General features: G+C 38.3%; 1 protein-coding gene across 4 annotated transcripts in view; it reads left to right on the top strand.

Annotated features, from left to right (window-relative positions):
* TMTC2 (transmembrane O-mannosyltransferase targeting cadherins 2) overlaps positions 1-13866 on the top strand; it is a 417736-nt gene that overhangs the window by 375969 nt on the left and 27901 nt on the right. Inside the window, exons 11-12 of one of the 4 annotated variants that reach the window (XM_044941874.1) lie at positions 8279-8317; positions 10032-10104. The exons of 1 other annotated variant lie outside the window; for it this stretch is intronic. In XM_044941874.1, coding sequence (XP_044797809.1) covers positions 8279-8317; positions 10032-10104 — 112 coding nt within the window. The remainder of the gene's footprint in view (positions 1-8278; positions 8318-10031; positions 10105-13866) is intronic. 2 more of the 4 variants (XM_025284384.2, XM_044941876.1) reach the window with 2 other exon arrangements.

Raw genomic sequence — 13866 nt, 5'->3', positions numbered from 1 at the left:
CTGCAAAATCAGTGCTGATGGTGACTGACTGCAGCTATGAAATTAAAAGACACCTGCTCCTTGGAAGAAAAACTATGACAAACCTAGACATTGTGTTAAAAAGCAGAGACTTTGCCGACAAAGGTTCGTGTAGTCAAAGCTATGATCTTTCCAGTAGTCATGTGCAGATGTGAGAGTTGGACCATGATGAAGGCTGAGCACCGAAGAACTGATGCTTTCAGATTGTAGTAGTGGAGAAGACTCTAGAGAGTCTCTTGGGCAGCAAGGAGATCCAAACAGCCCATCCTAAAGGAAATCACCCCTGACTATTCATTGGAAGGACTGATGCTGAAGCTCTAGTACTTTGGCCACCTGGTGCTAAGAGCCAACTCATTGGAAAAGACTCTGATGCTGGGGAAGTTTGAAGGCAAAAGGAGAAGTGGGAGTCAGAGGATGAGATGGTTAGATAGCATCACTAAGTGGACATGAATTTGAGCAAAGTCCAGGAGATAATGAATGACAGGGAAATCTGGCATCCTGCAGCCAATGGGGCTGCAAATAGTCAGACACAGCTTTGTGACTAACAACAGTCAGCAAATCAATGCTACTATAATAAATATATCTTTAATATGCATTGATATCCATGATTAGATGCATTATTAAAATGATACCAGAAATTGTGAAAAACCATATTTGAAAAAATGTCAATACGAAAATAATGAAAGAACAAAGGGCTTTAAAAATGCATTTCTGTAGGCCGCTGTTCTTAACACATCTCAAATACATGGGCAACTCTGCTTGCTTATGAATTTACTTGTCTAGAAAGAGATTTCTATGTAGCAGTTATAATTTTTCACTTATGTTTATTTACTTTTCTTCACTTTAATATCTTCTTTTTGCTATAGTTTTCTTAGGCTCATGCTGAGAGCACTAGATTCCACAAGTCTTGAAGAGGGAATTATTTTGCTGCCCAGAGAAGATTATGCACTTTGATTAGTCTTGGAAATCTTTACTGGATACAGGCACATGTGCTCAGTTTTCCTTTCATTGAGTAATATATCATTATCATTTTATTTTCCGGTATGCTGATTGACATAGTAACTTCTAGGCATTTTCTTCTTGTGAGGAACTTGTGTGGTGAGCAGATGATGGATTATTCCATAAGCGCTGGAGTACCATATGATTGCTTTAAACCCATTGTTTACATTCGCATCTGTATAAACTGTCTCCATGCTTGGAACTTAGGAACCTTTTTCTCACACACTTAATGAGGTAAATAAAAGAGAGCATTCACCTAAATGGAAGTGATAATATTGAGTGGCTTAAAAGTTGGTAAACAACTATTATAGGTCTGTATTTCCGCTTGTATAATGAATTATTGCCAAACAATATCTCTATAACTTGTAGAAGAATAAACATGATAATGTTGAGATCAGACAAATTTTTTTTTTTAATTAGGAAATCTCAGCCTAACAACATCTACACTAGTTAAACATTAAAGGTTCAATTCTACCCCATTTTTATTTACAGATGGAGAGACAGAGTCAGGGTAAGTCTTCCGGGATCTCACAGCTAGTGGTAGAGTCAGAATACAAATCCAGCCAATCAGAGTGTCTGTTATATGTCAGGTTCTAATATAAGTATCAGGGATATAATGAGAAACAAAAATGTTGTGATTTCTGCTGTATCAGTGCTGCAGCTGATGCAGGCTTAGGATTTAATTGTTTCTTAGTGTTTTTTTTTTTTTTATGAGTAGTTTGTATAGTTTATGAGTTTTGAAAGTTTGCATTTTCCACAGCTTATACAATGCCTAAAAATGCATGAACTCACTATGTTGTCTTCAAGGACTATTTAGGGACTTGAAGAAACATAGCGAACAGATTACTATTTCCATATTGCTTGAGATGTATTGGTTGTCTTGGACTGACTTATGCAACCACAGTAAATATGCTTCTCATTTTCTCATAGAAATAATTTATTTCCTTTTCTTTAATAAGCTGAAGCAAGCACAATGATGTTGTGAAATGTTGGTTTAGGATTTGGAAGGCCAGACACTTCGGACAGTAGACTCTTACTTACCTGGTGGTTTCTTTGTAAAGTTTAGCTGTTAATTTGTGTTCTTTAAATGCAAGTTATGGTAGAATGATACAGATGTATCATATCAGATCTTATTTTATTCCTACTCTATGTTTATTATGGTCAAAAGATATATTTGAGATGTATAATATGTATGTTCACATATTAAGGTTATTTTGATTTCCAGTACAACCCCATAGACTGCAGCACACCAGGCTTCCCTGTCCATCATCAACTCCCAGAGCTTGCTCAAACTCACGTCCATCAAGTCAGTGATGCCATGAGTTTGAACAAGCTCTGGGAGTTGATGATGGACAGGGAGGCCTGATGTGCTGCAGTCCATGGGGACACAAAGAGTTGGACACAACTAAGCGACTGAACTGAATGTTTCAGTACACAAGAAGCTAAAATTCTCCTATGTATAAATAAAGTAATATTAACATTCCCCTATTAAAAATTCCTGGAAAGGAGAAAAAAAGCTACTTGGAAATATGCTAAATTGATTGTATATTTTTAATCTGTTTAATGAAGTGTCATTAATCAAGTATTACAGCAAGAAGATTTTATTGAGTAATTTAGAATTGATCTTATAGTCCTTAATTTTTTCAGTTCTAGTATGTCTCATAAGTCTAAACTCAAGTTGCTGGATATAGTGAAGATGTTTATATGAAAGGAACTATAGGATGAAGACAGAGAAGGCAATGGCACCCCACTCCAGTACTCTTGCCTGGAAAATCCCATGGATGGAGGAGCCTGGTGGGCTGCAGTCCTTGGGGTTGCAAAGAGTCAGACACAATTGAGCGATTTCACTTTCACTTTTCACTTTCATGCATTGGAGAAGGAAATGGCAACCCACTCCAGTGTTCTTGCCTGGGGAGTCCCAGGGATGGGGGAGCCTGGTGGGCTGCCATCTCTGGGGTCGCACAGAGTTGGACACGACTAAAGCAACTTAGCAGCAGCAGCATAGGATGAAGATATTATATGACTCAATTTTTTTTTTAAAGTTGAATTTTTAACTCTGCCTTAATGGAAATTTATTACCTCTTCAAATATGTATGTGCTACTTAAAGTGTACTAAACATGCTAGGCTCTGGCAGTAACCAAAGTTCTGCCAGATAAGTGCTGGCAATAGCCTCAGAACAAGGTAGAATTCCTAGTGAAGGCAGGAATGATGACAAAACATGATATACACCATCAATAAAGTTTGAAAGTTAAAGGGCAATTCATTAATACAGGTTTTGAATGTCTCTTTTGAACTGTTTTCATGAAATTACAGTATATAGTGCTAAATGGTCCTTGATATAATGAAACCTCTTCAGATATATTTTAATGTGTTTTAAAAATCAAGTTTTTATTTTTACATGTTTTCAGGAATCTATATCCATCACAACCCATCACTTAGTCATGAATCATATTTTATGTGCCTTAATATCAGCAAAACATTTTTAATGTTTAGGGAAAACTATATTCCACTCATATGGCATCAATGAAAAAAGGATACTTTTTCATACTTTCAATATCACACTTCCAACATGATATTTCACAAAGAAACTTTGGGTTTTGCTTTCTGGATTGTGCACAGACGTATGTAGTACAAAGACTTTGTCTGTATCCTGGGTGCCGCTATAAATAGCATTCTTCAATGACTTCACTGGTTTGGGAAGAACAGGCTCTACAGTGTTCTCCCAATGGAATCATGCTGTTTTCACAGGCTCTGGCAGGCAACATACCTTAGCAGTATAGGCTAATCAGATGGCTTGGGTGTACAACAGGGCTTCACCTCCTCTCACTCTGAGATCTTGGATATGTTGCTTACATCCCTAAGCTTCATTTGCTCACTCTGTAAATGGAGGTAATAATAACTACCTCAGAAGGTTTGTTATGGGAATTAAACAGTATGTAGAGAGCACTTAAAATGCTTCTTTGTCCACAGCCAGTGCTGAATTATTTACATTGCAGGAATTTGTCTATATATTTTTCACATAGAATAATTTGTAAATAAAGAAATCAGTTCCACTTGCCAGGTTACATAAACAGTGAACAGATCGGTGTTACCCATCTCAGACTCAAGCATGCTCCTTCCTCCAGGCATTTATAATCATATTCTTTCCTCTGGCTGCCATGCTTTTCCTCCAGATAGCAGCATGGTTAGCTCTGGCACTTTCTAAACTCTCTGCTCAAACATTAAAAAAAACTTGTGTCAGTAAGATTTCCCATTTTGCTCCACAGGAAACACTGCTGTACCTGTACCTACCTCTTTTATCCTCTTGTACTTTTCCTCTTTGGTTTTATCAGCATATACAGCCTACATATTTTCTTACATCTTTGCGTTAACTGCATCAGCTCTCAGAACGTGAGCTCCGTGATGGCAAGGCCTTTGTTTTCTGTATTCGCTCTCCCCGGCACATACAGTGGTGCCTGGAAGACAGTAGGTGCTCGGTCAATATTGTGAAGGGATTCCCGGGAAGCTTCTGTCCTCTCAGTCTGTGTTGGCTTCCTGTCCTTTCCTAGTATGGACATCTTGCAGCACTGAGTGTAGTTCTTGTGTTTGAAACATGTTGTGTTAAACATGTCCCTCCCCCAATAAAACTCAGCCTCTAAATGCAAGCCAGCCACAACATGGGCTGCTCAGCACAAAACACGATGATCTTTTACAATGCTGGAAATAAAATCAAACACGAGACTGGCTGCCAAGAACACATTGAGAGGCTGTACTGTAGTTTACTGAAGCATCACGAGCCATGTGAGTGAGTTTTTTAAAAATATTTTCAGGAATAATGTTGATCTTTTAACTCTCACTGAATGGAGAATCTTGAAATATTTTCTTGCTGCTCCTGACCTGCACACACACTGGGTCTCTTGGGTCTCTTCACCTGATTCTCAGGAGACAGTGATTCTAATGAACTGGGTGCTCTCTCAAATTTTAAATGAATTCATACTCTTAGGAAATTCAGAATCAGTCAGATTATTGGGTCTCTTAATAAGTGTTCATATATTCAGGTTCTGAAACTCAGCCTATGGTAGAAGTTATAACAAATCTATTAGAATGACTAGCTATAAACTTTAGGACCAGCTGCCGTACAGCTATATAATCCAAATAAGGTATATTTATCATTACCTAGAAAAGTGATATTAACTCTTAAACTTCTTTGCTTAACCCAATGGTTTGACTGCTTTAGAGACCTCAATTTCCTCTACAAAACACAAACTAAATAATAAGGTACAAACTGATTTTACAAATCCATTCAGACTTTATTGAAAACTTGCCAAATATTTTTAAAAAATTAGCCCCTAAAAGGCATTTCTCCCTCTCCACAGGTGATTTACCCTATATAAGATTTCCTTTTTTAAAAAAACTAGTGCGACACCAAGGAAACCAGAATTGAAAGAGACACATGGACCCTAGTGTTCATTGCAGCACTGTTTACAATAGCTAGGACATGGAAGCAACCTAGATGTCCATTGACAGACGAACGGATAAGAAATGCAGTACATATACACAGTGGAATATTACTCAGCTATTAAAAAGAACTCATTTGAATCAGTTCTAGTGAGGTGGATGAAACTGGAGCCTGTTATACAGAGTCAAGTAAGTCAGAAAGAAAAACACCAATATAGTATATTAGCATGTGTATATGGAGTTTAGAAAGATGGTAACGACAACCCTTTACACGAGACAGCAAAAGAGACACAGATATAAAAAACACAGACTTTTGGACTCTGTGGGAGAAGGCGAGGGTGGGATGTTTTGAGAGAATAGCATTGAAACATGTATATTACCATATGTGAAATAGATGATCAGTCCAAGTTCGATGCATGAAACAGGGTACTCAAAGCCAGTGTACTGGGACAACCCTGAGGGATGGGATGGGGAGGGAGGTGGGAGAGGGGGTTCAGGATGGGGACACATGTACACCCGTGGCTGATTCATGTCAATGCATGGCAAAAGCCACCACAATATTTTAATTATCCTCCAATTAAATAAAATAATAATAATAAAAAAAACTAGTGACAAATATGTCAATGCTAAAAATAAGAGTATGTGAAAAAAACTTATAATAAGAAGCCAAAAAGTTTTCCTCCCCATTAGTCAATTTTATGTAGAAATAAAATAGGACTAGATTTTGTGGTTTATTTCCCTGTGCTACTGTCTATGAATGACCTGTTTTGAAATTTGAAGCCACAATAGGACAAAAACACCAGTGAAGAAGGAAATGACCCCCCCCCCCAAAAAAAAAAGGTGTGGCGCCTATATGGAGAGGGCAAGTGTGCCAAAGACCTAATATGACGAGCCATAGCCACAGCGCTGGGAATTTAGGGTTTTATGTCAACCATAAGAATGAACGAAAGGGTATAGTCTCTAAGAAAAACTGCCTACATTTTAAGAAACCTGATTGTGGTTAAGAATTTTAAAGACAAAAGGTACAAATTGGCTAAACTAGTATGTGTGCTTTCCAGGGAGAGTTGTTTTTTGTTTTTTTTTCCCCCAGACTTCCTGCCATCACTGTGTCTAGCCTGGTAGTGATTCTCTTGGGTCAGGAAGCAAGGGCCAGAGTGCTAACTGCACCTTCTATGTTGGGGTTTGGTGGTGATGTTCTGGTTTTAATGGGGTTGTGGAATCAACACTTTATCATTGGAAGAGAGCTCTCAATTTGAGCCCACTCCCCAACTTACAGTTGGTATTATTAGTTCTTCTGTGAGTTCCATCAGTTGAGGAAAAGTAGAACAAGGGAGGAAAACCAAGGAATGCACATATATATATATATAACTATGGTTTTGAGAAAAGGTCTAGTTTTCCTAGACTGTTTCTGGAAACAATAGGGTAAATTTACTGTCTGATCAAAACCAATAAGAAAGTCAGCTTTGATATTCATTAAATAAGCCCAGGATCCTACATTCACTGTGGGATTCTGTTTTAGGTCATCTGTAATGATTTTGTTTACAATCAATGCTAAAATATCTTCTATCACAACAGAAGTAATAGTTCTCTTATTTACTACTGAGTTTTTAATCTACCTCCTGCCATTGGCCTTGAGCCCAAATGTTAATTTTCCAAGAATAGAAATAGTAGTCTTGACTGTTCTGTACAGTGAGTCTCGTCCCTAGCTGTATTAGAGTCACCTGGGGACAGAGGAACCTGGAGGGCTACAGTCCATAGGGTCGCAAAGAGTAGGACATGACTGAAGCTATTTGGCACGCACACATGCACAGTTTAACAGCCAGCATTCTTTTCTTGATTGGCTTTTCCCACATCAACCAGTTCCAGCTAAACCATTTACTTTGTGATCTTGAGTTTATTCCTTAACCCCCCAGTCTTTCAATTTCCTCTTCTGTTAAATGGGTTATTAGTAGTACTTAAATCATAAAATCATCTTGAGAATCAAAGAAGTTCATAGATTTTAAGCATTTTAAATAGTGCCTGAAACATAGTATATATGATATATATTAGTCTTTCAGTCATGTCCAACTCTTTGAGATCCAGTGGGCTGTAGCCTGCCAGGCTCCTCTGCCCATGGATTCTCCAGGCAAGAATACTGGAGTGGGTTGCCATTCCCTCTTCCAGGGGATCTTCCAGACTCAGGGTTCAAACGTGGGTCTCCTGCACGGCAAGCAGATTCCTTACTGTCCAGTCCACCAGGGAAGTGTACCACAAAGGTTAGCTGTCATGAGCATTATCGTCTGATTTTAAAATGAGAGTGATAATAGTGAGCTTTGGATTGCTTCCTTCTGTATACTTCCTAACTTGGGCTCTTCTGGAACATCTGCTCACTAGTGCTTTTGCTATATTATAAAACTGAGGACAAGGTCTGCTTTTATTCTGGTTCAACCACTTACATGTTGCATTGCATTCAAATTAACTTGAGTTTCTTTTTTTGTGTTGGGCTGGTGTGAGAATTGAAAAAAAATTGAAGGGCACATCATAAGCATTCAATGAATGTCACTATAATTGTTATTGTTTTCAATTAACTCTTTGGTACTTGCTATTATTAACTGAATTTTTTCAGAAGATAACTAATTCACAATACGGCACACACATTTTTGTATTTTTTATGTGCATTTAACCAAACTAAGTAATCACTTGGGCCCAATAAGCACTCTGAAACTAAATGAAACAAATTGCTATAGCCTGCTCTCTAGCCAGCATGATGCCTATGTTAGAAGTATAAGAACAAAAGCATAAGCTACAACATCCTTAAATTTTAAACCCTTAAAATCTTTACAGACTCATCATGAGAATCTCGGTTTGAAATACGGCATGATGGTGAGCAAAAGAAACTCCTTTCAACTCTAAATGCTGACCTCTGCTAGGTCATGATCTTTCTTAGGCAGAGTTACCTCCAGGGGTTTTTAGTGTTGCATCTTGATAAAGGCGGAACAAGGGATTGGCTCGATAGCATAAAAACAAAAAGGCAGATTTTTATGGTCTTTTTTGTGTTTCTGTGCATGTGCTTTCTGCTTGCTACATTTTGCAGAATTCAATGCATATATCCTAGGATTACAGTCAATATGGGCTCATGAACTCAAATTTTAATTGTGATAGAGCACATGGAGAGAAAAAGCATCTTCCTATCCCTATATTTACCATTTTTTTTATGCCTTCCTTTTCACATCAAATTCTTAATAAGTTGGTTGGGAAGACTAGGCACAGTCATATTCTGTAAGATTGTTACCATGGTTTAGATGTTTTAAGTGTGGCGTTAAAATACCTGATTTTCAGAAGCCTTAGAGGAGAAAGGTTAAATATAGATGTATTTTCTTAGATTTTGTCTGCCTTGGAAAAAAATTACTGAAATCTATGTGCTGAGTGAAGGAGAAAAGAAAGAAACCAATTATAGTTGGGGAAATCAAATGAAATATAATCACAAAAGTACTTTATTTTAACATCATATCCTGCTAAAAGTGACACATCTATGCCCTTTAGGGAGAAAAGTCATTTGCTGTAATTTAATATTGAAGGTTCTATTTCCACTATTATGCATTGAGTCATGCAGCTGACATATCACAAGTGTCTGCAGAAAGTTAACCTCTGGATAAGATGGTTTTCTGAGATTAGCATTTACTGAATTCCCAGGGTTTATGAATGGTGCCATCCTCTACCCTGGCACTGAGCAAGAGACATAGACACAGCTCCAAGTCTGCCCTTCTGTTAGGTGTTCCCTCTCTTCTCAAGTCTGTCTTCCCTCACCTTCTATCTCTTCCCACATTACTCTTGTACCCACCTCAGGGTGATCCTACTATTGCATGAATTGTCTATTTCCTTCTTAGATCCATTTCCCGGTAGCTGCCAAGTGATATTTCTAAAATGTAAATCTGTTCCTAATACTTTACTAATGAAGTTCACACTCATTAGGTTCCTCTTACACTCAACACTCCAAGAGCTCCTCCAGTGTCTACCTCATTGAAACATTGGTAGATCAATATATACATTCAGCCATATCACGTAAAACCCAGATACCCCCAAACCTGAACATAATGTGACAGAAGGCAGGCCTGACTGCTCCGAGCCCCCAAGAGAATCTAAGGGACTCCTCCTTACATTCTGCCACCCCAGAGAGTATTAGCCTCTTCTGCATGGTCATAATCGATTATAGGCATGGCTCTGTCCTGATGTGTTGGAGAACAAAAGAAAGGAAGTTCAGGGTAAGAATTTTCTTTTACACAAGTTACACATATCCGTTCTACTTACATTTCAGTGGCGAGAACTTAATTCCATGACCAAGCCTGGCCACAGGACAAAGTGGACAATATTGTATCTAGTGGGTAGCCCTTTACTCAGGAAGAAGGGAAAACCAGATTGTACTAGGGGAGCAATCAGCAGACTTCACCACATTATTTGTATCATTTTCATCATTTACCCTTACCTTTCTAAATACATGTTTCTATTTATAATAGGTTGTTTTGTATAGTTCAGTTAAATAAATATAGCATCTATGTTCTTGCTATCCCCATGATTAAAAACCAACCTTTTATCATAGGTTCCCTATCAGGGATCCCGCTGTGAAGCAGTATCAAGCTGTATTTACTACAACCACAAAGAGACAAGCAAAGGTCGGATGCCCCTTTTCTTGAGAAATAGATGCATGCAAAGTTAAACAAAAGCGTAACACATCATTCCCCCTGTAGTTATGCAAACAGCTGTTTGCACACAGGTTTGAAATGTAATTGTGGTAATACGGAACATTTTTAAGATATGATGTATTCAATATTGAAGTACTGTTTATGCTTCAGAGATCCCTGTTCTGTCTCTTGGGCAGCACATAAGGAACTCCGTTGGCTATTCACAGTGTTACCCTGTGTGTATATCTGTATGTGTGTATGCATTCCGCTATCAGAGTCCAGTTTACCTTATCCTGTGGAGTAGCTCAGCAAAATAGTCAGTAATGCAGCATTAGAGAAGAAAATCCTTGCAAACTTAAGGTGCACAACTACATTTTTTGTGGTCAAGTGATATTTTGCATATTTTAATATTTTCTGCCCTGACTGAACTTAACCAAAAAAAAGCAAAGAAAAGGAAAATACAGCCCTCTAGACATCTCCAGACTTCTCCGTTTTCTTTGTGTCTGAGAGTTGTAGCTGCCAAGTTCAGTGAATGAGAAAGGACCTCCAATGAATTCCCAAAGGTATCATATAAAACAGGGAATAAAGGGCAGTAAAATATTTGTTATAACTCTTGCTCTGACTTTTTTTCCTGTGTATCAAATAAAGTTGTCAGCGTGTTGTTGGGCTTGTTTTTGTGAGAGTCTAAGAAGGTAGCAAGGGATTGTAGCAGATGAGTTTATACTCAGCTTGTGCCTGTTACCTCTCTACAGAGGAACCTCTTCTCCTGCCCTTCTTGTCTGAACAGAGGAGATAAACTGAGGTCTAAATATGAAGAGAATACTAATAAGATCCCTTAGATGAGGACAGTGCTAAGTGGGAGAGGAAGAAGAGGCATATTTGAGAAGTACTTAGGAAGTACTTAGGAGATCAAATGGGCAGCATTTGATGATTCTTTAGTAGGGGCAAGGAAGTAAGGCAGAGGAAGGAGTCTGTAGTTTGGGTGATCAAGTGAATTCTGCCACTTGTTATTTAAATAGGGAATCTTAAAAGATGAACATTCTCATAGGCAAGACAACACATTGACGTTGACTGCTGGATGTCCTTCAGTGCAGATCAGGCAACTGAATACAAGCCTGAAAATTAGGGGAGGTAGAGTTGCAGATTTGGAAGTTACTTTAAAAACCTGTGGAAGACAGTATAGAGATTCCTAAAAAAACTAGGAATAAAACCACCATATGACCCAGCAATCCCACTCCTAGGCATATACCCTGAAGAAACCAAAATTGGAAAAGACATATGTAACCCATTGTTCATTGCAGCACTATTTACAATAGCTAGAACATGGAAGCAACCTAGATGTCCATCAACAGATGAATGGATAAAGAAGTTCTGGTCAGTGTGTACACAATGGAATATTACTCAGTCATTAAAAAAAGGAATGCATTTGAGTCAGTTCTGATGAGGTGAATGAACCTAGAACCTATTATACAGAGTGAAGTGAGTCAGAAAGAGGAAGATAAATATTGTATTCTAATGCATATAAACAGAATCTAGAAACATTGTACTGAAGAATTTATTTACAGGGCAGCAGTGGAAAAACAGACGTAGAGAATAGAGCTGTGGACCTGGGGAGTGGGGAGAAGAGGGTGAGATGTGTGGAAAGAGTAACATAGAAATTTACATTACCATATGTAAAATGGATGGCCAATGGGAATTTGCTGTATGGCTCAGGAAACTCAAACAGGGACTCTGTGTCAATCTAGAGGGGTGGGATGGGACAGGAGATGGGAGGGAGATTTTGGAGGGAGGAGATATGTGTATACCTATGGCTGATTCATGTTGAGGTTTGACAGAAAACAACAGAATTCTGTAAAGCAATTAAAAAAAAAAAAAAACAAAAACAGAACACAAAGAATAAGCAACCCAAAGTTTGTGGAAAGATACCAAAAGGTTTTGTGATGCCTAAACTTGATATGTTAGGGCCAATTAATAGTGAAATCTGGGGTGTGCTGGGAGGGTGGTTTAAAAAAAGGCAGAAAAAAAAGACTGAAACTACAAAGATGACTAAGAAAAAATTCTTGCAGAGGAAGGATGATCATGAGTGTGTGTACGTGAGTGTCTGTGTCTATGTGTGCATATGTTTAGGCAGAACCTACATATTAGATGATGGATTTGATGTAGGGTGTGAGGGAGAAAGTCAAGACGATCCCATGGTTTTTTACTTGGGAAACTTTCAGAAGAATAGAATTGCCATATCCTGAGATAGGGAAGACTCCCCAAGGAGCAGATTTCGTGAGTGAGTGAGTGAATGAGTGAAAGGAATAGAGAATGAAGGTGTTTTAATAGAAAATGCAGCTTTATAACTTTATTACAGTGACTTCACTAATGATAATGCGTTTCTAAGCCTTACTATGCCATTGTAATGAACAAACTAATTTACATTCAGCAGCTTCTCATTTGCATATTAGCCATGTGTTATAAAGTAGTTGGCCTTGCACGTAGGTTAAATATGTTTTCAGGAAACCCTCTCTACAATATTAATTTGCTTAACATGCTCTTTCTTCTTAAATATTAGAAATGGAATTTCACATTCAGATGAGGAAGACTGCTCTGTATCTGATGATTCTTCTTAGTATAAAAATTTGACATGTATATGCTTGAAAGAAAAATCTTGCAAGTATCGCAGATGCATCCCTTTGAACAAACACAAACCAAGCTGCTTTTATTCAGTTGAATTTACAGGTACTTTACAGATTATTCAAATATGCCTTCTGTGTTTCTAAAAGAGTTTATGGGATAGTTTTAGAGCCACTGTTGGGGATAGTAAGTTTTCTGTCACATTCAAGAAGTTTGCCATACCTACACCAAGTATGTGTGGTGTTATCAGTGGGAGAAGCTACCTGGGAAAAGAAGTATGTGGGGACCCTTCATTCACTAAGTTCTGATAGAGTCTTGAGTGAGTAGTCATGTCTCTCTCCTTTGCTTCCTGAGCAGGCACTTGTTAGCCTAGTTTTTTTATCAGGGCCTTACACATGCACTTCTTTGTCCCAACTCCAGAATTTGAACTTGTACCTCCCTTTTTCTGTGAATTTCTGCTCATTCTTCTGATCTCAACTTGGCAGTCATCATTGAGGGAAAACTCTGAGCTACATTTTCTTCCTGTAGTTTGCTTCATATTTATAGTTTGTATCATAGTTGATCTTCATTTAGTTTGTGATGATTTGATGTTCGTTCCCTTCACAAGACTGTAGGCTCCATGAGGGCAGAGTGTATGGTTGTTTATACACCAGAACATCATCTTTCCATAGCGAATGCTTAGCAAATAGCTGTCAAATAAATAGACGAAGATGGGTGATCTGCCTGCAGTCACATAACCTAACTAGTGGCAGAACCAAGATTCTAATTCAAGCTACTGCTTTCTCTGCCTCAAATCTCAGGTTCCTCAATCTGATCCTCTAATTTAGCCATGAGAATTATATGTCAACATGTTTGTTCCAGGATTCCCAGTGGCACTAGTGGTAAAGACTCTGCCTCCAATGCAGGAGACTTAAGAGACATGGTTCGATCCCTGTGCTGGGAAGATCCCCTGGAGGAGGGCATGGCAACCCACTCCAGCATTCTTGCCTAGAGAATCCCCTGGACAGAGGAGCCTGGTGGGCTACAGTCCATAGGATTGCAAAGAGTTTGACACAACTAAAGTGGCTTCCAACACACATATGTTTCTTTCAAATAACAAGTATAAATATTCTTTGACTTCTAATACTGATAATA

Source organism: Bubalus bubalis, chromosome 4 (assembly GCF_019923935.1).
Source record: "Bubalus bubalis isolate 160015118507 breed Murrah chromosome 4, NDDB_SH_1, whole genome shotgun sequence".
NCBI classification, from domain to species: Eukaryota; Metazoa; Chordata; class Mammalia; order Artiodactyla; family Bovidae; genus Bubalus; species Bubalus bubalis.
The sequence above is the reverse complement of the archived record's forward strand: the minus strand, read 5'-3'. Positions and strand labels throughout refer to the sequence as shown.